General features: G+C 37.8%; 1 protein-coding gene across 1 annotated transcript; it reads left to right on the top strand.

Annotated features, from left to right (window-relative positions):
• Positions 1 to 22100, top strand: rnf170 (ring finger protein 170; the record flags this gene model as incomplete). Its single annotated transcript, NM_001016872.2, is given in 9 exon segments — positions 1 to 23; positions 2256 to 2414; positions 5915 to 5990; positions 6898 to 7006; positions 9123 to 9196; positions 10887 to 10994; positions 11964 to 12707; positions 20166 to 20176; positions 22091 to 22100. Coding segments are annotated over 6 exon segments (774 nt in total).
• Positions 22101 to 24053: the final 1953 nt, after the last annotated feature.

Raw genomic sequence — 24053 nt, 5'->3', positions numbered from 1 at the left:
AAGCTGGGACCTGTCAGGAAAAAGTAAGGGGAGATTGTATAGCTGAGAGGCAGGCAGGACCTGTCAGCACAAAGTAAGAGGAGATCGCATAAATGTTACTAGCAGTACGGTACCTATAATAAGGGTTTCTTAGTAATAAATAGATTTTAAAGGGGGTGAGGGCGGGGTGCACTAGAATTTGGCGCATGGATGTCCTAAAATGGCCACAGTACAACTACTTTGTAGTTCAGTCAATGCCCAGTATATACACAGCCTTTGCGAAGCACACGTACTGTGTGGGGACTCCTCTCTTCCCCCGGCCCTCGCCTTCCCCAGAAAGAGCAGAACAGGGAGTGGGTGCTTAAAGTACAGCTCAGCACGGCCGGAACTATGGGTAGGCAGAAGGTACCTGCACAGGTAGCAACGGTGTGGGGTGGGTCCAGGTTACCGTGCCCTAGGCACCACTGCAGCTCAGTGCAGCTCAGCCCACTGTCACAGATCCTTAGTCTAAATCTCCCTCTTTGCCTTGACTCTACAAACAGGGCTTCTGGAACTACACTACCCAGCATTCCATAGGGCCACCAACAGTGCCAGACCAATAGATGAGCTGTATTTTTAAGCACCCACTCCCTGCCCTGCTCTTTCAGGGGAAGGCGAAGGGCGGGGGAAGGGAGGAGTCAGTGTGCTGTGTGTTTGCGCTTTGCAGAGGCTACGTACATACTGGCATTGACAAAACTACAAGGTATTTTATCATTTCCACCTCCCCTAAACAATTTTAAAACTGGTTGGTCTGTTCCAGTTCTGTTTATATTGAGGTGCAGAGTCACACGCTATAATGCTGTTAAAGTTTTCTTACACACACTGGTCATTTGGAGCAGGCTGTCAGATCAGTCATGCAGTTTGCCAAAACTATCACTAGGTAGCATTTACTGGTTAGCATAAGTGCAGTTGCAGTGTTGATCTGTCTAAAGGTGAATAGAAAATGAAAGCAAAGTTCTGCTTAGTTGCTATGGGCTATTGTAGTATTGCCATTTACAAACCACCAATTGGTAAATCAGCCCCAGAACATTATTATTATTTTTTTTTAATGTTATACTACAATTGCTAAAAGTAATACATAGCATTACACTACTTAGATGACCCATATTGCTGGGAACACTAATAAAAGTTTTCTATTCATGTCTTTGCTGACTTGTGTTAGAGTCCCAAGTTACAGGGTCAGTGTGGTCAGGCTTTGTCGCGCTGCCCACTTGTTTAGTAAACACTACCAGATACCCCCAGACAGCAAAATTAATCATTCTCGCCATAAATATTAACCTTTAAACAGCTGTTTTCAGAATGAGTGAAAAATACAAATGAACCAGAGATATTTAGATGTGTGCACCTCCACGTATATTAGTCAGTCTGGTAAGAAATATTCTTTGCATGTAAACCAAATTTCTGTACTGAAAATACATCACAAAAAGTAGGACGTTCCTGCCTTAGGGCCATTACTCATAAAATTTGGTTGCATTTTCTACCCAGTGCTTTGATCACCATGACAAGAAACAGTCATCAAACACTGCATTTCTAATTATTAAAATGGCAATTTTCTATTTATGATTACCTAATGGCACATACTACTAAAAAAGTATATGTAAATGGTTTATTTAGATGAAGCAGACTTTTCTATATGAGTTGCTTAGTGCAATATATTTTTGAGACCTACATTGTATATTGTATAGTTTTCCTTTACTGCTAGGTCACAGTGGCAAAAGCACCTTGCATGCATACCTGCTTTTTACCTGTTGGCACCATTTCTATTAATGCTGAATAACTTAAAGGAGAATGAAAGCCGAAGTCACTTGGGGGTGCCAAAATGTTAGGCACCCCCAAGTGACTTTAATCGCTTACCTTGTACCCCGGGCTGGTGCCCCTGTTAAGGGCTGGTGCTGTTCTCTCTTAACAGGGGCACCAGCCCAGGGTAGCTGCGAGTGCTTCCTTCTTCTGCATTGGCGCGCTGCTCATGCACATTATAGTGAAAAGCCGAACTTTAACAACAAAGTTTGTTTTGCACTCTACTGCGCATGCGCCGGCCCAGGGATTTTGATGCAGAAGAAACGCAGAGGCTGGTGCAGTTTTCTCCTAACTGGGGCACCAGCCCGGGGTACAAGGTAAGCAATTAAAGTCACTTGGGGGTGCCTAACATTTTGGCACCCCCAAGTGACTTAGCCTTTCCTTCTCCTTTAAATTACATTGCATTTTACTTTATTGTTATTCATGATCTTTTCTAACAGAGTTTAATGACCGTGCTCTGGAATGGCTGATAATCAGGAAGGACGTCCTTATTTTCCATTAGATGAAGGCTCAATCATTGAAGGAGTAAGCGATCAAGTGATTGTTGTTGTTTTACTCAGCTTTGTTGCTGTTGGTTCACTTTTATATCTGCTTTTAAGGTAGGCCAGTGCAAAGTTAATATTTCTATATTTTATTTACAAACTAAATTACCAAAACAAATGCACGTTTTTTTTTTTATTAGGATTTTATGATGTTTTCACATTTAGGGGTAGATCAAAATGTGAGATTAAAGCCCACTACATAGAAATTTGGCCACAATAATTCCTATAGGATTTTTAGAAGCGTATTTATAAATGGGTGAATGTTAGACTTCACCATTTAAAAAATACGCTTATAACAATCCCATAGGAATGAATGGTGAATTTTTCTGTGGTGATAAATCTGTCCCTACATTGTTTAAAAAAAGTATATGTATGTTATTTTTCTTTTAGGCTACAGTCTAACAAAGACATATACATTTGCTGGATATAAAAATCTGTTATAGTACATAACTTTTGTTGCATAGTGGTGTACACTAGTTATAGATCCTGTACATGTTCTTTGGTTACATCTGGCTACATTGGGGTTAATGTCTCTACTGCTGTCATGAAAGCTAATTACTTTTGAGTAAATAGCAGTATTATAGTATTGGATAACAGATCCCTTTAGAATTACAGAAAAACATTTCCCATTTTTAGCAGATAATTTTAATTGTTAAAAATGATTTCTCTGATAAATAACAGTACCTTGTACTTGATTCTAGCTAAGCAGCGAGAATTCATACTGGTGGCTACTCAGTACTACTGGGCTTATTTAATATTTATGTTTTTAGTGGAATTAAGGCATTGTGATATAAATTACACTGAAACCCCTTATCCGGAAAACCAAGGTCCCAAGAAATCCAGATTACAGATACTATACCTATATATAGGTATATAAATGTAAAATTAGAAAGAATATGCCGCACACTCAGGTCTTAGATGCAAAAAACAAAAAAAAATTTATTTGGATCAAGGACTGACGTTTCGGCCACACAAGCAGCCTTTCTCAAAGTGCAGATGTGGCAATCAAACCCCCCTGATAAACCCAGCAGTGGCAAGCCTTGATGACATCATAGAGTGGGTGTGTCTAAACACCAGACACTGTACAGACACAATTTGAATAGTTCACATAGCGCTCCTCAGAGCGTCTAAGTATACTTATACCTCGGCATATAGCGGAGTGTACTGACATGAGTGTCATAATTGGCGCTGTGAGACAGTGCTCATTAGCGGTCTCACAGCGCCAATTATGACACTCATGTCAGTACACTCCGCTATATGCCGAGGTATAAGTATACTTAGACGCTCTGAGGAGCGCTATGTGAACTACATGGTTCCCTTTCTTGATACATTGCCACCCTCTGCAGCACAATATTGTGCTTACGGTGCTCTTATAGCTTCCTTGTGCCCCAAGCCGCCAGCCTACCTATGTGTATGAGCGTATTACTTAACAGTATGGACAAACATATACAAATTACCACAGCGTCCTTCGAATCAGAGCGGGTACTGGGAGTTGCAGTTCAGCCACACAGTGATTCAAGCGCCCTTTCTTTGCACACTTGTTGCATTTTATTTATTTCACTGGGATTTCCCGCTCCTTTTACACAGGGTGATTCACTTCTCTTGCACTTTCTACTCATTTTTGGTTTCCTTTGTAATTGTTTTATTCAAATTGTGTCTGTACAGTGTCTGGTGTTTAGACACACCCACTCTATGATGTCATCAAGGCTTGCCACTGCTGGGTTTATCAGGGGGGTTTGATTGCCACATCTGCACTTTGAGAAAGGCTGCTTGTGTGGCCGAAACGTCAGTCCTTGATCCAAATAAAAATTTTTTTGTTTTTTGCATCTAAGACCTGAGTGTGCGGCATATTCTTTCTAATTTTGTATGCTCACTTTATACTGCACCCAGGCAAATTATTACTTCATTATACGTGAGTGCCTGTTTTCACCTGTTCCTAGGTATATAAATGTATATTGAAGCAGTAGAATTCTTAATGAATCGCATAAGTCAGTGTAGGAACTGGTCAAAAGGGATGACTTTGACGCAGTTGGCCAGCTTGAAGTATATTGCAATATATGGACAAACAATCCCTGTTTTGCTTAAAGGGAAGGGCATTTCTTAGTAGCTTAAATGCACCGAATGTCTTAATGTTCTATATATTGATAATGGGTGAGTGCAGAGGATCTCTTGTTGTTGTTTCTATGTATTTCGTGGTCACAACCTCATTGCACCCCCGCCTAATGGTTTAAAATTTAGTGGTTGAGCACAACTTTCCCTTTTTTTGCTATATATATATATATATATATATATATATATATATATATATATATATATATATATATATATATATATATATATGTTTTTTTTAATTATTTCACTTTGTTCAGCAAGTTTTCAGTTTGCAATTTCAGCATTTATCTGACTGCTAGTGTTCATATTACCTAAGCAACTAGAGAATGGTTGAAATGAGAGAATAATGTATAGGTGAGGACCTGAATTAAGAAAAGTCATAAATGAAGACCAATTAAATAAATAATGAAGACCAATTAAAAAGTTGCTTAGAAGTTAACAATGAACCACTCCTTTAATTTGACATTGTTTTGTTTAAAGAAAAACTTCAGAAAAAAAAATAAATAAGTGTCTAAATAATTAAATTTTCAGCCCTAAGGACTATAAATAAAACTACAGTCACGCTGGTGATGTAAGTTTTATGGTTCTGGGTTGCACTTTGATATATGCCCCTTCGTGTGTTTACTGTAAAAATCGTTGCAGCAATGTTATAGTGCCCCTATGCTTGAAGGGTTAATCACTTAATTATATAAAATAAATGTTTACTTGGCTGAAATTGAACTAAACTCTCTCAGTAACTGTGGGTCACATTAGCTTAGCCTAAATGTGTAAGTGTAATATCTTGTGTCAACTACTGACATTTTGCCTGGGCTAAGCCTTTTGTATTATTACACTGTAAGTTTGGTTCCTCTATACCAGGGGTCCACAACTTTTCTTACTTGTGAGCCATTGTCAATTGTAAAAAGACTTGGAGAGCAACACAAGCATCATAAAAGTTCATGGAGGTGCCAAATAAGCACTACGATTGGCTGGATCAGCTTACAGGGGGCTTTATTTGGTAGTAAATCTTGTTTTTATTCAACCAAAACTTGCCAGCATGTCAGGAATTCAAATATAACTACCTGGTTTTGGGGCACGGATAGCAACATCCAAGGGGTTGGTGAGCAACATGTTGCTCATGATCCACTGGTTGGGGATCACTGTTCTATTGTAAAATAAAAAATCAATCATTTAGCACACTTTCTGTGTGCAAGTGCAACAAATTATGGATTGTGCTAGTTTTTTGCACCTTACATGCTGCCTTTGTAATCATAAATGATGTCTTCTCTCTAATTTGTTTCTTTAAATCCTTTTTAGTTTGTTGCAGAATTAAACCTCACATTCATAAAGAGTTGTAAAGTGGTAGTTAAAAAGCAGGAAATAGGAAACATATATCAAAGTTGTTTGTTTAATTGTTAAGGGCTTGGGGTAAAAATGTTTTGGTTTTTTTTTTTTGCATTCTTTAGAAATGATGAGCAAAACATTCACCCAGAAAATCAAGACAGGGTCAGAGCTGTTCGTGAACAGTTGCAAAACGAACAAGTAAGTAATTTACATTCACACTAGTAATACACAAGTCAACGTCCTCCCCTAGGATGGTGAAGTTTTGCATAGTAGTTCCCAAAGAGTACTGTGTTGGGTGGATAGATTTTTTTCTTTTTTTACCTGCAAATGAGACAAAGGAAAGTAACCCAGGTATAATTCTATGAAACTGCATACTCTATCCTGTAGGCAATCGATATCAAAACCTTTTCTGCAAAAAGCATTCTTTGGCAGATGAAATATGCCTTAAACTGGCCATACACTGAAAGATCTGCTCGTTTGGTGTGGTGACAAAACAGGGGGGCTTTTTCCTCGATATGCCCACCTTACAGTGGGTCATATGGGACTGATCTGATCGTTTGGCCCTAGAGCCAAATGATCAGATCACAACAATGAGAATACAGGCCATTGAGACGAGGACCACATCAGTGAGCCAATGTGATCATTGCTCCAACAAGACTTTTGTACAATCGATATCTGGTCAATTTTTGGTCAGATACGCCCATTGGAATGTCCCATATATGGGTAGATAAGATGCTAACTTGGACCTTAAGGGACAATCCCACTAGGCTTCCAGTGGTCACCCAACCACTGGACTGTATTCATAAATGACCCTTATAGTCACATGCATACAAGTGGCATTTTGTAGGGTTACCTGACTTGCATGACATAAAAGGAAGGAAGATAAAAATACAGAATAGCATAATTTATGGGGAAAAAGCAGTGTGCTTGAGATTTGTATGTATGATATGTAATGTTAATTGGATTTTCTTGAGGGGAAAAATGGAAATCCTGTTGTAGTATGATACAGAAATGTTAATTATGTAATATGTAAGAATCATGGCCTCTCTTATAGCAAAAATATGCCTTTTTGTTAAAATCTATTTGATTCCTAATGTATTGGCAGGAAACTCCTCCTCCACCTCGCCCTCAGTTCTACTCTGATATGACATGTCCAGTGTGTTTACAACAAGCTACATTTCCAGTAGAAACAAACTGTGGACATCTTTTTTGTGGTAAATTACTTATTACTAAATTAAAATACCTTTTGTTTAATTGAGCATCCATACGCTGTTTTAAACTTATGTATTTGTTTTTAAGAAAGGTCTTTAGGCCCCAAACTGTGTTTGTATGTAATTAGTATGATCAATGTATTCACCCTTGTACAGTGCTGTAGAACAGTGCTGTCCAACTGGCGGCCCGCGACCCCCCTCTGTGTGGCCCCCCACCTGTCTGGCTGCTTTGATGGTTTACTCTTGTGTAAGCTTTAAATGGTATCAGTACTGTGATTAACTGCCCCCCCTGCATGGTTCACACCTCAGATTCAGGCTGTAAACCCCCTGTATTGTTTAAACATGTAATCCCCTGTGTTGTTCACACCTTTTAATCCCTACATTGTTCACCCCCTGCAGTGTTCACACCTCAGGCTGTGATCACCCCCATTGTTTCCCTGTTCACACCTCAGACAGATTGTAGGAGCAGTAGAAACCCACAAATAATCCTGCACACTATAAAAAGAACATATACTGAGGTGGTACTGCAATTAAAAAGTATTTTAATATATAGTTATTGTGCAGACTGTAGGAGCAGTGCCAGCATTGTGTCACTGTATGCCATACACACAGGCAGCATAGGGCAGGCAGAGTATGGCACACACAGGCAGGGTAGGGCAGGCAGAGTATGGCACACACAGGCAGGGTAGGGAAGGCAGAGTATGGCACATACAGGCAGGGTAGGGAAGGCAGAGTATGGCACACACAGGCAGGGTAGGGAAGGCAGAGTATGGCAGTATTGCTGTACTACAACCATTAATATGGGTATGGTCATGTGATAACACGGGTGTGGTTTCAAGTGGGTGCGGTTTCAAAAAGGGGAGTGGTCAAAACTGGTTTCCATTATCGACCCTCCACCACGTAGGTCGGAAAAATTCCGGCCCTCTGTGCCACAGAAGTTGGACAGCACTGATGTAGAATATGTTGAGGCTTTAGAAATATGTGTTAATAATATGTGGAATTCATTCTGAAAAAACATTGCCAAATTGGAAGGCTTTCAGACTGATGCTGTGTGCTGAAGAGCTGCTGCATAATTGTCACTGGTCACTGGTGTAGGCTTTCAGCAGAGTAAGTATTCACCATTCCTCTATTTTCTGGCAGAAAATTTAATATAGTATGTTAAATAGATGATTCAGTATATCCATTTGTGAATGTTTTTTTCCAGATCTTAAATATAGGAAAATCTTGGTTATTGTAGCCAAACTTCGTAGTACTTGTTTCCAGATTATGACAAATTTGATCCAACGGGGAACTCCACACAAAATCTTTTTTTTTTTGCACAGTAAAAGAAAGTATCATTTCTAAGCAAATTTCCAGTACATATTTGTAAAAATAATTCATTGAAAGCAGTGTCTGTTTTCTTTCTTTTCACCGGATCTGTATTTTTAAATAGTGTAGCTGAAAGGACAAGGAAAGGCTAAGTCACTTGGGGGTGCCAAAATATTAGGCACCCCCAAGTGACTTTAATCGCTAACCTTGTACCCCAGGCTGTTGCCCCTGTTAGGAGAAAACAGCACCAGCCCGGGGTACCTGGAGAGCTTCCTCCTTTCTACTTTGTTTTCTAAGGACTAAACGACGCGCACATGCGCAGTAAAGTTCAGCTTTTTCACTCTGCTGCGCATGCGTGCGCACCCGAACCAGAAGAAGGAAGGGCTGCATCTACCCCGGGCTGGTGCTGTTCTCTCTGTACAGGGGCACCAGCCCGGGGTAAAAGGTAGGCGATTAAAGTCACTTGGGGGTGCCTAACATATTGGCACCCCCAAGTGACTTTGCCTTTCCTTCTCATTGAAGTCCGTTTTCCTGCTGGCCTGTTAATCAGCTGGCTTCTGCTATATTGTATGAGGTGTCAGAACCAGTAGTGCAGCAAATATAAACTAAACTATGTCAGAAATTACAAACTAAAAACACTATATTTTTGGACCAAGCTCCTCTTTCAACTTTATTTAGATGTTTGCATTATGTTGATTGGCTTAATCCATAGGGCTGATGTCCACTACCTCTGTACCAACTTTTAACTGTCTCACAGTCTTATCATATAGATGTGTGTGTTACTCAAACATTTTTTTTTTTTTTTTATTAGGCTCATGTATTATTGCCTACTGGAGGTATGGTTCATGGCTTGGAGCAATCAACTGTCCTATTTGCCGTCAAACGGTCAGCAAAGCAATTTTACATATATTAAATAACTTTCTCTTCTTCCTGTGTTGTCTAATTGGTGCATTATAAATATCTGTCTTTGTATTTTGACTTTGTACTAGGTCTACTTTCATGTACTACCTTTTTCTACATTCTGTAGTTGCTTATCGGACTTCACAATGAAATAGGATATGGAACATTTTGAAGGTTTTATAATGTAGTTTGATATAATGTGGGATTAGTTTCAAGCTACAATTGACATATACATGTGAATTGTATAGCTTTTTTGGAGGGTAGTACAGGTATGGGGACTGTTATCTTTGGATCTCCGTACCTTAAGTCTACTAAAAGATTATTTAAACATTAAATAAACCCAATAGGATTGTTTTGCTTCCAATAAGGTTTAATTGTATACAGTATTAGTTGGAATCATGTACAAGTAACTGTTTTATTTTTACAGAAAATAGGAAATCATTTTTAAAAATTAGTATTATTTGCTTAGAATGGAGTCAGGGGGAGATGGTCTTCCCGTAATTCGTAACTTTCTGGATAATGGGTTACCGGGTAACGGCTCCCATGTCTGTAGTGGTTTTAGTAAACTGAAGCTAATTTATCCTTGTCCATACCACAGTGGTGACCCACACTGTATAAATAAACTGAAGGTTTGCATGGCTTTTTCAGCTAAACTCAGCAAAACTTTAATTCATGGTAGGTCACCAATAAAAAATAAACTGTGCTGTGAACAGATATTTCTGTGTGTGTACACTGGCAAACTGGTTGTGCCTATGTTCATCCATTTCTTATGACGTAGGCTACTATGTCACAAAGTCTATATAAACCCTGTGCTCTCTTTGTTCTGTAGTTCTGACTCTTGGCTTTGTTTAGAACCCACATACCTGTCTAATAAACCTTACCTATTTACCTCAAATGACTTTCAATATCTAAAATGTCCATAACATTCTCACAAGGACTTGAGGCCTGGCACAAGTTTGACCTTTATTTTATGCTCTTTCCAGGGCACAATGCTACATTGCCTCCTTCTAAGCCTCAAGTGCATTGGGGATTCCCTGTTACACAATGCCATCTAGTGACTGAAAATAGAAATTACTATAACTGTAGTTTAACTATAAAGCTGATTTTCTAGTAACCCCTTTTTTTTGGCTTGTCCTGAATAAAAAAAATCACTGTATAGTTTTTCCATCTCTTAAGGAGAAACTTTAGAGATCTTGTTATATTAATAACAATGTGTCTGACACATAATCTTTTTTTGATCTTTGAATAATCAAAGTAGTCCACCGCTTTAAATGAAAGTTTACATACTGTCTGTTGTCAGAGCATCAAGTTAAATCTCAGCCAATGACCTCTGTAAAGAATTACATTGTGTGGCAAAGTTACCTTGGGTAATGGTAAAATGTCTAATTAACTTCACCTTAAATGCTTTGCTATAAACTATAATATTTTATTTCTAATTATTTGGTATAAGGCACTCCTCCATTCTAGAAAAATCTTATTCTGTAACATGTAGCTCTAATTTGTGTATTTACCCATGTTTCTGTAATAATGTACTATTATGTGTTTGTGTGACCTGCATGTAGATAATTATAATTATATAGATATATGTATGCTTTTATCATCTGCATGTCCATGGACGTTCTATACAATCAGCTAAAAGGTGCTTTTGATTCTTTTTTTTTTTTTTAATGTTCAGGTGACATTAATATTTCCATTGTTTCAAGCAACGGAACAGGAAGACTCCCAAAATATACTCCGGGAAGCCATTGGTTACAATCGAAGGTTTTCAGGACAACCTCGCTCTGTGAGTTAAGGAGTAAAACAGGGCTGTTTTTATTTCTGTTGTCTAAAATATTTGGCACAAATTAGAATACAACAATGTGATGTGTATAATATAGAGGTCATCAGATGTGGTATTGGCACAAGATGAGGAGAATTGCATTCTGGGTCCAGCCAAAATGGGCACATGCTCCATGGTATTAGTTCATCATTTTGTTTTAAGGTCTTGAAGTCGAGGGCCAAATGGATTTCTTTTTTTCTGTGTTGTAATATGAAAAAGTGGATTCTGCATGGAGGTAGATTATATACTGAATAATATACACCATATTTTAAAATATAAGAATATTATAAGTCATTGGGGAATTTCATGACACCATAAAGGCAGAAGGGTGAGTGCTTTTACACAAGTCATGGAATTCAGCCTGCAGATACATCATCAACAAATCTTTTATTAATATAAATATAACCTAAATATGTTGCTGTTTAAAAAAATTGCTTTAAAGCAGATATAAAAGAACTTCCATGTCTTTGTTAAAGGAGCATGCTAATACTGAATACATGCAGTATTCTGTATCCTATATTTTGTAAATGTACAGCAACATATATGCATAAGTAATCTGAACTGTAGTGCTGTCTGCTGTGTAAGCACATGGGCTCATCAGCCACAAAAAACTAGCTGTATCTAGAGTATCCAGTTACACTGAGCTTTTATATATAAAATACAATATAGCTTCCTATATTAATGTAGCAGTGACAGCCAGACTTGGAAAAGTTCCATTGATGGCATCAATGGAAATACCCCATGTGACATTAATCAGATCCACTAATCGCAGACCACAGAAATCTGTAAACCATAGCGCCTTCAAGCTAATTGCTTCAATGTTGTATTTTACATAATCGTAATTCCTCTTCTATGACCATATTATTACCCTACTATACACTTGTTGATTTATTATTTTAAGAATTTTAATGATTTAAAACTTTGCCTTTCTAGCTCATGGACAGAATTATGGATTTGCCCACTTTGCTGCGCCATGCCTTCCGTGAGATGTTCTCTGTTGGTGGGCTGTTTTGGATGTTCCGGATTAGAATTGTCCTGTGTCTGCTTGGAGCCCTATTCTACCTGGTTTCACCCTTGGACATTATTCCCGAGGCTGTTTTTGGTCTTCTTGGATTTCTGGATGATTTCTTTGTATTATTTTTATTACTAATATACATCTCCATTATGTATCGAGAAGTGGTGACACAGAGATTGTATAGATGAAATACTGGGTGGGGAAGGGGGTTTTGTTTTATACTTGGGAGCCTTTAACATTCTATGCAGCAACATCTTGATTAAAGATGCAGTGACATAACTGGAATTCTGAACCACAACTGTAGCATTGTGCTTAATAGCAATATTTGGCTTAATTTCTCTTACATATAAAGTATTGCTATGGGAACAGTGAAAGAATATGTTTACATAAGTGTGCACTATAAAGTTCCCACAGTAAATACTGTAAGCAAAAACATTTTAAATGTTCTATTGTTTTCCTAGAACTGAAATATTATCTGTACAGGACTGGAGTGGATGATTTCTTTTCATACCTACACAGTACCTACTCCGTAGTTTAATATACACTGCTATTGTCATTTATGTTAACTTTGTATTTGCGAAAAGCACAATGGAACATATACCATCACTAAAACTGCAGTTCAGAAAATATATGTGAATGTTTTTGAAAATGTTAAAAAAAAAACTACATGTTTCATTCATTTTATTTTAAAATTCTAAACTTTTAAGGCTCATGACACAACTGTCATTTTCTTGGTCAGCATATCTCCATCAGAGGAGAAGCGCCTGTAAACCTCCTGCTGTCTGCAGTTAACTTAACCGGTAACCACCTATCACTATTCATAAAAGCAGATCTAGGCCTGAAAATGCTGACATGTGCTTTATGAGGCTAAAATATAATTGTACACCCCAAGTTCCATAGGTACTGAGCCCCAGGAGAGACGTAAATCTGCCTCATACCCTTCTGGTGTTGACAAAGTACAACTCCCAGCTAAAATACAACTCCCAGACCCTAACAGCTTTTGGCAATTAACTGAAGTTTAGGCGACATCTTGAGTTGCCCAACTTGCCCATGACTACCTTATAAGAATTAGTGTCCCCTTAGGAGTGAGCAACTTAAGTTCAAGCTTATAGTTATCCTTAACATTTTTAATCCCTTTTAATTAAAATACAAATATGTTTCTTTACTCTTTCCATACAGCATATTTGCATTCAACTTTTATGATCATTACCATTTAAAACTTTTCTGCTGGTAATTGGTAAACCTACACAAGGTATGCTCAATGAGTTCCATTAAAGTAAGCTCCTGCTTGGCTCTCTTTGAACCTACTAAAACATATAGAGAATAATATAGGATTCAAGCAGTCACTCAGGAGCTCTGTGACATTACTAACATGGTATTACTAACCACTACTAAGCCTTATTAATCAGCAGTCACAACCAGTGAGATCACTAAACAAATGTATTGTTTATTGATTTTAGACATGAATGTTGCGTGGGTGACATGCTTTATCTAACATCTGATTAAGTTTTAAGCTCTCGGTTACTAGATTTTTATACTTGCCAGAGAGCATTCTTCAACACTCAGGGTTCCACAGCAAATGTCTTGTGTTCAGAGCAATAGTAGGATTTGCATTTGGCTGGATGTTAAAGGAGAAGATAACAGAGGTGTAATAATATTATATATGTTATCTAAACAGTTGTTAAATAAGGTGAAAGATGCATTTTTTATGAATCTGACAGGAAGTCTTTGTTTTTTGTAATATGTTAGAATATTTTTGATTACTATGCTGATTAGTGGGGTAACTAGAAGTAGCTGGGTCTGTTACTCTATGGAAATCAATGATTCACACTTCTTTCTTCTGAAAGTTTAGCCGTGTGCATGGCTGTTGTTTGATGGCTTCGAACTGTCTGATCATATCAGGCATCATACACAAAAGGGGTGCCAGAATGGCCATTCATCTTTATATATAAAAATTTGAATCTTAATTAATCTAAATGACATATACCTATATATATTTTACATCAACCTGTAAGTAGGTATTGAAAGATGAAGGGTAAATAAAGAGACAGACGTGCATACAAGGCTTTTCAAATAGTCTGGCAACTGCATTGTTCTGTAACAGGATACTGTTTACCAAAAGGCTGGCACTGGACTCTGTGCCCATGATAAACAGCAAGTTGGTTGCATAGTTATACTGAGGAAGCACAGTAACAAAACATTAATGGGGTTATGTATAAAAAGCACTCTGTTCACCCAGGAGCAGTATCCCATAGCAACCATTCAGCAGGTAGAATTTACTGGTCACCTGTGTAAAAGCAAACATCTTATTGTTTGCTGTGGGTTACTGCTTCCAGGCAACCGTAGTGCCATTTATTACATATGGGGGTAAATGCCCAAAAAAATCTTTAAAGGACAAGGAATTCACCGCAGAGAGTCAATTTGTAAGCCCCGTCAAGTGTTTAAAATAGCTACATTTTTCCTAATGCTGACACTTCTGCCTTCTTACCTGCTTTTTGCAGTAATCTTTTGCACCTCACCATTTTTTAATCCTAGAATCTTAATAAAGTCTTAAAGAAAGATGAATAGAACATGACCTGAACAGAGAGAAATCAGTAAAAATGCAGTAAAAAGTTACTAGTTGGAAAGAGGCAGAATAGGAAGGCGAATTAAAAAGAAATGAACATAAAAAATTACGTCAAATTGAAAGCACAGATCCATTTATAACATACTAAAAGTTGATTTTTATTTTGTAGAGGCATGTTATCTAAATATGAGTATGAACGTAACTACTTAGTTGGATGAGTATGGTTTTTTTTTTATATATACGCTATATGCTGCGCGATAAAGCTTACAATTTACTTATTATCTAGCTGAATTCAAGCCACAATAGTAAAAAAAAATTGTATTAGGAATGTTATACCTTAACATTAACATTTATACATCTCTGTTTTGTATATTGAGTAGGTTTGAAATCGTGCAAGGGCAACTACCATGGTTCTTTAACTGAAAAAAGGAGTAAATATTTAAATAGTAAATTGTTGCTACAAATGTGGGTTGATATGTACAGTTTACATTTGATTCCTTGGCTAAAGTAGCAGCATAATTTGTACTTCTTTCTATTGCCAATCGTTTGCAATTATTCAGAATATTTCTAGAATCCTGCAGTCTTTAATTTCTACATTTGGAAATAGTGCATGTTTTGTTTTTCAGCAATACTTTATCATTAGGTACCATTACACCATACCATTTCGCTGGCATTTTTCCTTTTTAAATGGATGTTAATAGGGACAGACACTCTTGGTCAGAAGTCAAATCTGATCAATGTGCTGTTATGACTGATGTTAAAAAATGTGTTTTTTTTCAACCCCCACATCACTGTCAATGCAGTTGTAAGCAACAGGCAGCTGCCCATTGGTGAGAGGATTCTTCTTCATTCAGAAATCTATCTGCATACCTGCCCATCTAATTGAAAGGATAAATAATCCCCCAACCCATTATTTTAACTTTTAGAAACCCACATAGTTAACCTTCCCCAGTTCAAGGCTAGACTTGCTTCCAGTGAGCAAGCTACAGATAAGTGATAACTGTCAAGCAGCCTAAAACTGTGAGAAGGACAAAGATGGAGGCCAGCAACCCCTCTGTTCAACTCAGCATTTAAAAAAAAAAAAAAAGGGACCATGGACTTTTTTGAAAGTGCCTCCATTGCAGTTGGGGATGTGGGAATATTTTCCCTTCAGCTGATCAAACATAAGGGTGCATTTCTGCCTGTGATTGCAATCACCCAATGACCCAAATATTGCCCTATGTACATGGCTTTCTGTGTGGCAGGAAAAACCTGTGCACAGCTAAGGAGAAACAAAGGACACTTCAATGCCACTGCTGAGTTTTGTTTTTAGTTCTTTAAATAAATTATGGAATTATGAGAATGTGGTCAATGTAATTGTTATACTACACTAAAACCAAAACAGAACTGGTGCTGTAACATTTATAGTTCTATGCTGTGTAAGCATCTGAAGTATTCTTTATCCTGTGAGTATTAAAACTGGACAGTTGCACATCTGAATGACTACTGTTTTCTGTTATCTTTGGTGTTTTTCTTGCATTGATGTCACTTGGGGTGGGGAAATGAGAGAGGCAGAGGTACGCATCTACTTAAAAGGGGAGTGATTGCCATGGAGAGGGTAAGGAAAGAGGGATCTATAAGAAGGGTTATATTGTATATTTACCGGCAAATATATTGCCGGTAAATTTTTAATGCCGGCACCGGCCCTAGCTGGCGATTTGCTGGCTAGACTGGTCAAATACTGGCTTGGTAGCAACCCTAGTTGAAATAAGTGTACATCTTAGATGCTGCAGGATCCTTGTATCAAGGTTTAAACCTGAAGATATTCAGAGTAATGAATCATTGATATTCTCTACTATCCCTAAATAATTTCATTTTTTGCCCTGTTTTTTTGCTGGTTATTTGGATTTACCATTCTTTCGCCTAGGGGACTTAGGTGGGGCAACCTTACATTTTTATCCAGTAACACCATGAAGTTATATGAGTTTGTCTGGCATCTGCATGTAACACATTTCTTGGCTACAAAAGACCGGTTTTTATATGAGAGATTTTTCAGCCTTTCCAGGTTTTCAGAAAACCATAAATTACATCTGACTCATGTTTATTTCCACTTAGTAGTTCAGCATATATGTTATCTAAAATGCAGATGTAGTCCTGTACTTCAGTCTCAGTCCCCAACACTAAAGTCCCTATAACACTGTAGTAGACATACAGTTCTACCAGTCTGTGGTTAATATTTAAATGCACATGTTATATGGCCCTTATTTAAGTTTTTGCTGCTAGCTACCTAATTTTTATTTAACATTCCTGCCTGGTTTTTTGTTTGATTCCATTCCGGGCAGTGTCTGCATTAAATTATATGATGTTTGTCTCCAGTGTTAATAAATACATCTGTATGTGTTCACCTTATGCTTGGATGGATTTTCACACAATCCAAAAGTAGGCTATAAAGACATTAAAGCCTATGTTAAAGATAGTGTGTAAAAAAAAAATAACTAAAGCAATCTATGGGTTCTAATCCAATATTCAAAAAAAAAAAAAAAGATCTGAAAATCTGCAGTACCATTTCTCTATGTACTAATAATCCAATGCCATTTACTTTATAGTAAAGGACTACTACTAATACCCATACATGTTCCAGTAGATTGATATGTACAGAAGAACTGGCACAGGTGTTTGGTAACTCGTATTACAGTTTATAAGTGTTACTGTAGTAGAAAGCAATATTAAGCCCCTGTTTTTTTGCCATCACACTACAAACGCCATCTTGAAAATTAATAAATCAGCCCCTTGGGGCCCAGTTTAAACAGACCTTAAGACCATTGTACATTGTACTTGATGTTATCTATCGTAAATCCACTTTGACTGCAAACATTTTTTTTATTAGGTTCTGTTAGTAGCCTTAAATTGTGGTGTTCCACATTAAGGTCAGATTTCTTATTAAAAAAAAATCACATTTCCCAAGCATTCTGGATACCAGACTCCTGTATTGTAACAATATTAACTTGTCAGAAGCTCATGCTTTCCAGCTCAGTTTGGTATTTAAGGTGACGTGGACGTTAAGATCTGCCACCTTGAGATGCGAGATATTAGATCACATTGACATTATGTAGGCTATTGGGATGAGGACCACATAAATGCACTGATGCATTCTTTGCACCAAATAGATTTTTAAACCTACCCAATCAACATCTGGCCCATTTTTGGCCAGACATTGTTTGAGTAGGCCCATCTAAGGGCCCCCATACATGGGCCAATAATATGCCAAATCAGCCCGTTGGCGGCTTTTATCAGCCCCTGTAAGGTCACCTTTAAACATACTTGAGTTCTAAACAAATTCTTATTTCCTATCCTCATAATGTAAAATCTCAGATCATGCATTAGTTCCAGGATACATTGTCATTGTGCCAAGTCATTGGTTCAGATATGTGGATGACACCTGGGTCAAAATTAAAGCACGCGAGGTTCCAGCCTTCACCAAACACATAAACTCGGTGGACAAAAACATCAAGTTCACAAGGGAAGATGTGAAAGACAGCAAACTGGCTTTTTTGGACTGTGCTATAGTTATCAAAGAGGGGAGGGACCTGGATATTGAAGTATACAGGAAACCCACCCACACAGACCAGTACTTGCTGTTTGATTCCCACCACCCTTTGGAACACAAACTGGGTGTAATTAGGACTCTACATCATCGGGCTGAAACGGTGGCATCCAATGCAGAGGCCAAGGAGAAAGAATATAAACATCTAAAAGGAGCTCTGAAAAATTGTGGGTACCCAGACTGGGTCTTCATCAAAACCAAATCAAAGACCAACAGAAAGACCAGACCTACAAACAAAAGGGAGGAACACAGCAGGCGAAACAACATAGTCATCCCATATGTTGCTGGAAAATCAGAAAAACTTAGGAGAATTTTCAACAAACATCGCATTCCTGTGTTTTTCAAACCCAGCAACACCCTGAGACAAAAGCTGGTGCACCCTAAAGACCCTACACCCAAGCACATGAAAAGTAATGTGGTCTATGCTGTCCAGTGTAGTGAAGAGTGCTCAGACTTATACATTTGGGAGACAAAACAACCACTCTGTAAGAGAATGGCCCAACATAGGCGGGCAAACTCCTCAGGACAAGACTCAGCAGTCTATCTACACCTCAAAGAAAAAGGTCACTCTTTTGAGGACAGTAACGTGCATATTTTGGAAAGAGGCCATTTATGCCAGCCTGGAAAAACCATCCCTGAACAGAGGAGGGGGCCTGAGACACCGCTTGTCACCAACATACAATGGCGCGTTGACATCCTTACCCCGGCAGTTTCACAACAGTTCACACTTCCAGTCATGTACTTTGAAGGATTAACACCTTCATCAATGAGAATCTTGGTACCATTGTGATTGGATCATACCTTCTTACACCTGTCAGTTTCAGCTAACACCTAACTGAACAAGTTCAATGGAACCATTGTGATTGGATGTCTGTGACTCTACTACCATCAAGAGTTTAAATACCGGGGAATTCCCTACCAGTCATTTGAACTGAAGAAGCCACTTAGATGAGTGGTGAAACGTTTTCAAGAAAAACTCAGAAAAGTCCAGTTGTTTTAGACTTAATTCTACTAGATACTGTATATCATGACCTGGATGAATGAGAATCTTCATAGACACATTGTCATTGTGTATCATTGTGTTCATTTCTAACCCAGGTTAGTAAAGACCTAACCCTGTACTAATGTATACTTCTGCACGTACTTGTCTAATACTTGGCAATGTTTTTAATATAGGAATATCCAACAGCAGGGAGCATTTACTGGTCAGCTATTTGAAAACACATGTGATTAGTTGCTATGAGTTACTAGACATAAGCAAGCTTAAAACTTTATAGAGATCTGTGTAGGGGTATAATATCCCACACTTTTAAACAGATTTTGTGGGTCAGATTTTATTTGATCTTGTCATGCAACTCCACAAGATTTTGTAGGATCCTACAAAGTCTGATCTCCTCAGACTGTAATGTAAAGTCAGATCAGAGAAAATCGAAGGTGTGTTTTGTTCCTGCATCTACATCCGACAGTCAATGCATTTCAATAAGAAAAAAAGTCTGTCAGACACCATCAGATTTTATCTCGTCAGATGCAGCATGCAGCGTTCCCCTTCGAAAGGTGTGCGGTGTCAGATGGCAAATTTGTCATGTAGTTTACACATCAGATTTTTCAATCAGTCCCGTTATATTTTAACCCATGCACAACATCCGACTTGCAGATGCGTTTTCTTGATCTGACAAAATCCCGAGGAGTTTGGCCCTTAATGATGCTGAACAAACTTGTGGCAAACAGTGAAACTGTGACTGCTGTCTTTAGCAGTACAGTGTGTGCACCTTATAGCTCTCTCTCCAAGTAACTCCTCTTCTATGACTGAAACAAAGTGACAATATAGAGAGATATAATAAGATAATGAGAAGCCTATGGCTTTATTAACCCATATTACAAAGCAGCACCTCCCGTGAAATTAGACAAGTGCACGATGAATAATCTCTGTAAAGTGCTGCATAAAATGTGTCAGCGCTGTATGAATAACAGATAATAATAAAGTGCATTTTTTGCCTCTGTCTTGCTTTTAATAGGCATATGACACTTTCCCTTTAAAGTCTGTTTGGATTACACAATGATGTCCCTGTGTGCTGTACAATGAAATGGAATGTCAGGCTTCTCCTGGAATTTGCAGGGAGTAGACATGACTTTATTACAAAGATAGCTAAGAACACTTGGCAAGCTGTTTCGGTACGTGGTAGACTTCTTAAGACAAGCAGACTTCAAGACAAACAGAAGGAAATCGCTAACTATAAATTCAGTTATCTTATTAATAGTAATCTGAAATCTTCAGCATTATTAATAATCAAAGAAAATGGTTACTATAGTTTACTATTTTCTTTCTTCTCAGAAGCTGAAAATGCACTGCTTACCACTTAGTGCCAAAAAAGGCAAATAGTAGAACACAAAAACAAGCATTATATGCTGACTCCTTGAGATTTCAGGCAAAATGCCTTTATAGATCTGGAAAGCACAAGGGTATATATGCACAGGAGGACTCTGTATGTGGGCTTTTCGAGATGCTCTGGGTTGAGGTTCACCCTATAAATGCTGCAAGCAGTAAACTTTTCCTTATTACTGACAGATACCTTAAGTCTGTGATCCGCAACCAGAGAGAAAAATGTTGCTTACCAACACCTTGGATGTTGCTCCCAGTGGCCTCAAAGCACGTGCATATTTTTTAATTCCTTGCTTGGAGGCAAGTTTTGGTAGGCAAGTTCTGGCAGCAGTTTTGGAGGCAAGTTCTGGCCGCCTACAGGATGTCCTGTGCACTGCCAAACAGGACATCCTGTAGGCTGCCAGGTCACATAGAAGCTACCAAAAAGCCAATGACAGCCCTTATGTGGCACCCCCAGGAACTTTAAGTGGACTATGTCGAAATGAATTTAAGGTGGGTGCTGTATGCTTACTGTGCATATACAGTACATTGCATTTACCATCTGTCTGCCATAATAAATATAGCCAAACCCCCCCAATAGATGGATGGCATTTAAGTTTGCTCAAACATGATGCAGAAAAATGCACATGTGCATGCAACTTTTGCTCCCAACTGTGCACACATAGACATGATCCTAAATATTCCCCCATCCCAGTCTGGCACCCATCAAGATAGTTACACCACTGAATATACGGTTTTTCTAGGGGCATCTTACTACTGACAGATAAGAATTTAAAATAATCTATGTCACACAGTTTTCAATTCAGTGGCATTTGTACTTTTACAATATATTAATTGTATGGTGTACCATGTTTTGGCCTTGCAATTAGAAGTATGCAGTGTCCCTTTTTCGGTCTGCTGCTTACTGGGAGTGTATGAATCAAGGTGGGGGTAGCAGGAAACACAAATGCACTATCTACACTAGAAGAACCACATTTCCAGTTAGAAATCCAGCTTTGTCCCTGGAGTTACAGCTGAGGCAGAAATAGCATCTAATATAATCTGCTTTTTTACTGCTGTGGGTTTTTAAGCTATACAAGTCAGGAAGCTCTATTAAAAGCACGTATTAGGTTATGGTGCACTTGGTGATATTTGGGGTTTTTAAAGGACAAGGAAAGGTGAAAACTAACTGGCTTTATTTGAATGGTCCTTGTTTTCCTGCAGCATGTAGCAAAAACACATGCATCACATGTAATGTCTACTTTTCATTGCTGACCTTATTGTAGAGTTTCCACACAAGCCTTTAAACTGAAAGAGCACACAATGTTGGGAAAAAAGCTTAACATTATGTACATTCTGGTTAATTTGGCAGGCTGTAAGTCCATTTCCTCACCTGAAATGACTCATCTGAAAGATATCCTTTACTTTCATCCCACAGTATAACGAAATAAAAGAGAATTGTTGATAGAAATTTGACTATTCTGAAAACAGATTCCATTTTGAGACAAGTTTTGAACAATGGTTATAAATATGTGAGTAGAAGAACAGAAACCCTGGGCAATAGATGGTCTCCAAGCCTTATCCAAACGAAAAGACAAAGTGAAACTTGGCTATCTACAACAGGAACGTGGCTCAAGACAATGTACAGGTATCAGACCCCTTATCCGGAAACCCATTATCCAGAAAGTTCTGAATTACGGAAAGGCCGTCTCCCATAAACTCTATTTTAATCAAATAATTCACATTTTTAAAAATGGTTTCCTTTTTCTCTGTAATAATAAAACAGTACCTTGTACTTTATTCCAACTAAGATATAATTAATCCTTATTGGAGGCAAAACAATCCAATTAGGTTTAATTACTGTTTAAATGTATTTAGCAGACTTTAGGTAGAAGATCAGAATTAAGGAAAGACCCCTTATCTGGAAAACCCCAGGTCCCGAGCATTCTGGATAATTGGTCCCATACCTGTATTACTTGTAAAACACAATCATGTACTTCCTCAGTCACCAAAAAACATATCAAATAAAACATTCAACTGTAATACAAGGTATGTTATCTATCTTTTGACATGTAAAAAATGTAATAAGCAATACATAGGTCAAACTAGTAGAATTTTAAAAGAACGAATTAGAGAACATATTTTAAGTATTACCGATGGTAAATGTAAAACAACTGTTGCCAGGCATTTTTTTTTTTTGAGCGTTTAAGTGGGTTCTTGTCTTATTTGCAAGATAGAATTGCCTTGTTACAGGCATAGATATAATTATCCCAGGCCCCAGAGGAGGTGATAATATCAATGCCCTTATAAAAAAGAGACTAAATGGATCTTCTATTTACATACAAGACAACCTTATGATTTACATTTTGAATATGACGTTTCATGCTATGTGTAACTTAACGTTTATAATATGCCTAATGGTGGATACCATTCCTTTTATGCATATAGTTCTTTGTAGTTCTACACAACTGTTTATAATAACCCAATTCTGTAACCCAATGAGATTCCTTTGTTTTTTAATGACCTGCTTACTGTGATTCTTTTCTAGAATGTGATTGGTCAATTTTGGTTTAAATAGTGTGTGTTTTTGGAGTTCAAATTTAGCTTATGATTAAGTGCCCCTTGTGGCAAGAAATGCAGAGTTTCCTGTATATTGTGTATGTATTAAATAAACTAAGAATGCTTTTAATATAATTGGAGCTGCTTGAGATGTTGTACTTTTGGATGATCTGGAGTGTCAGCCTGCTTTTCCAGTGTGTATTGAAGGTGAAGGTCTGGGGCTTGAGCACCCAGACCCACTGTGACCATGGGTAAGCTATCTAACTCATATCACTATATAGCTGGGGGTTTTTTTGAGCTTTGTATGATCAGGATATATCAATGATATTGCGTGTGCCATGACATTCTAGCTCTTGGATAATAATATTTAAATAATAAGCACAACACTAGATTTCACAACATCTAATCTGATAATGAGATCCATTACATGATAATACGTTTGTAAAGCCACCTATTCTATTTTCCAGTACAGATAGTTTAACTTGTAGCATTAAACTATTCTTGAGTCAGTAATAGCATTATAGGTGCAGCACTGAAGTAGATTACTGAAAGAATGGCATTTTTACTCTTTCAAAGGCAAATGTCAAGCATGTAGACTTCAGAGGAAAGATACCAGAAATAGCTTTGTCTTACATAACTTCTCTACAAACAAATGTGATAGATGTATACTTCGCTGACCTTCTGGCTGCACACCATGTAATCACTAGTATATGTGAAGTACTCAATACCACATAACACTACAAACCTGTCAAGGATCTCATGCCAAGAGCAGTATCAGTTTTCAACAACTCAGGTATTGGACAATTCGGGGGGGAGATTTATCAATGTTCAATGTTTTTATTCACAATTCAAATTTGTAAGCTAAAACTTGCCCAATTCGAGTTACGGTTCAAAAACTCAAATGTCTGTGAAAAATACCCGAAAACTCGAATGTATAACTT

The sequence above is a fragment of the Xenopus tropicalis genome, chromosome 1 (assembly GCF_000004195.4).
Source record: "Xenopus tropicalis strain Nigerian chromosome 1, UCB_Xtro_10.0, whole genome shotgun sequence".
Taxonomy (NCBI): Eukaryota; Metazoa; Chordata; class Amphibia; order Anura; family Pipidae; genus Xenopus; species Xenopus tropicalis.
Note: the sequence above shows the minus strand (reverse complement) of the source record. Positions and strands in the feature narration are given on the sequence as shown.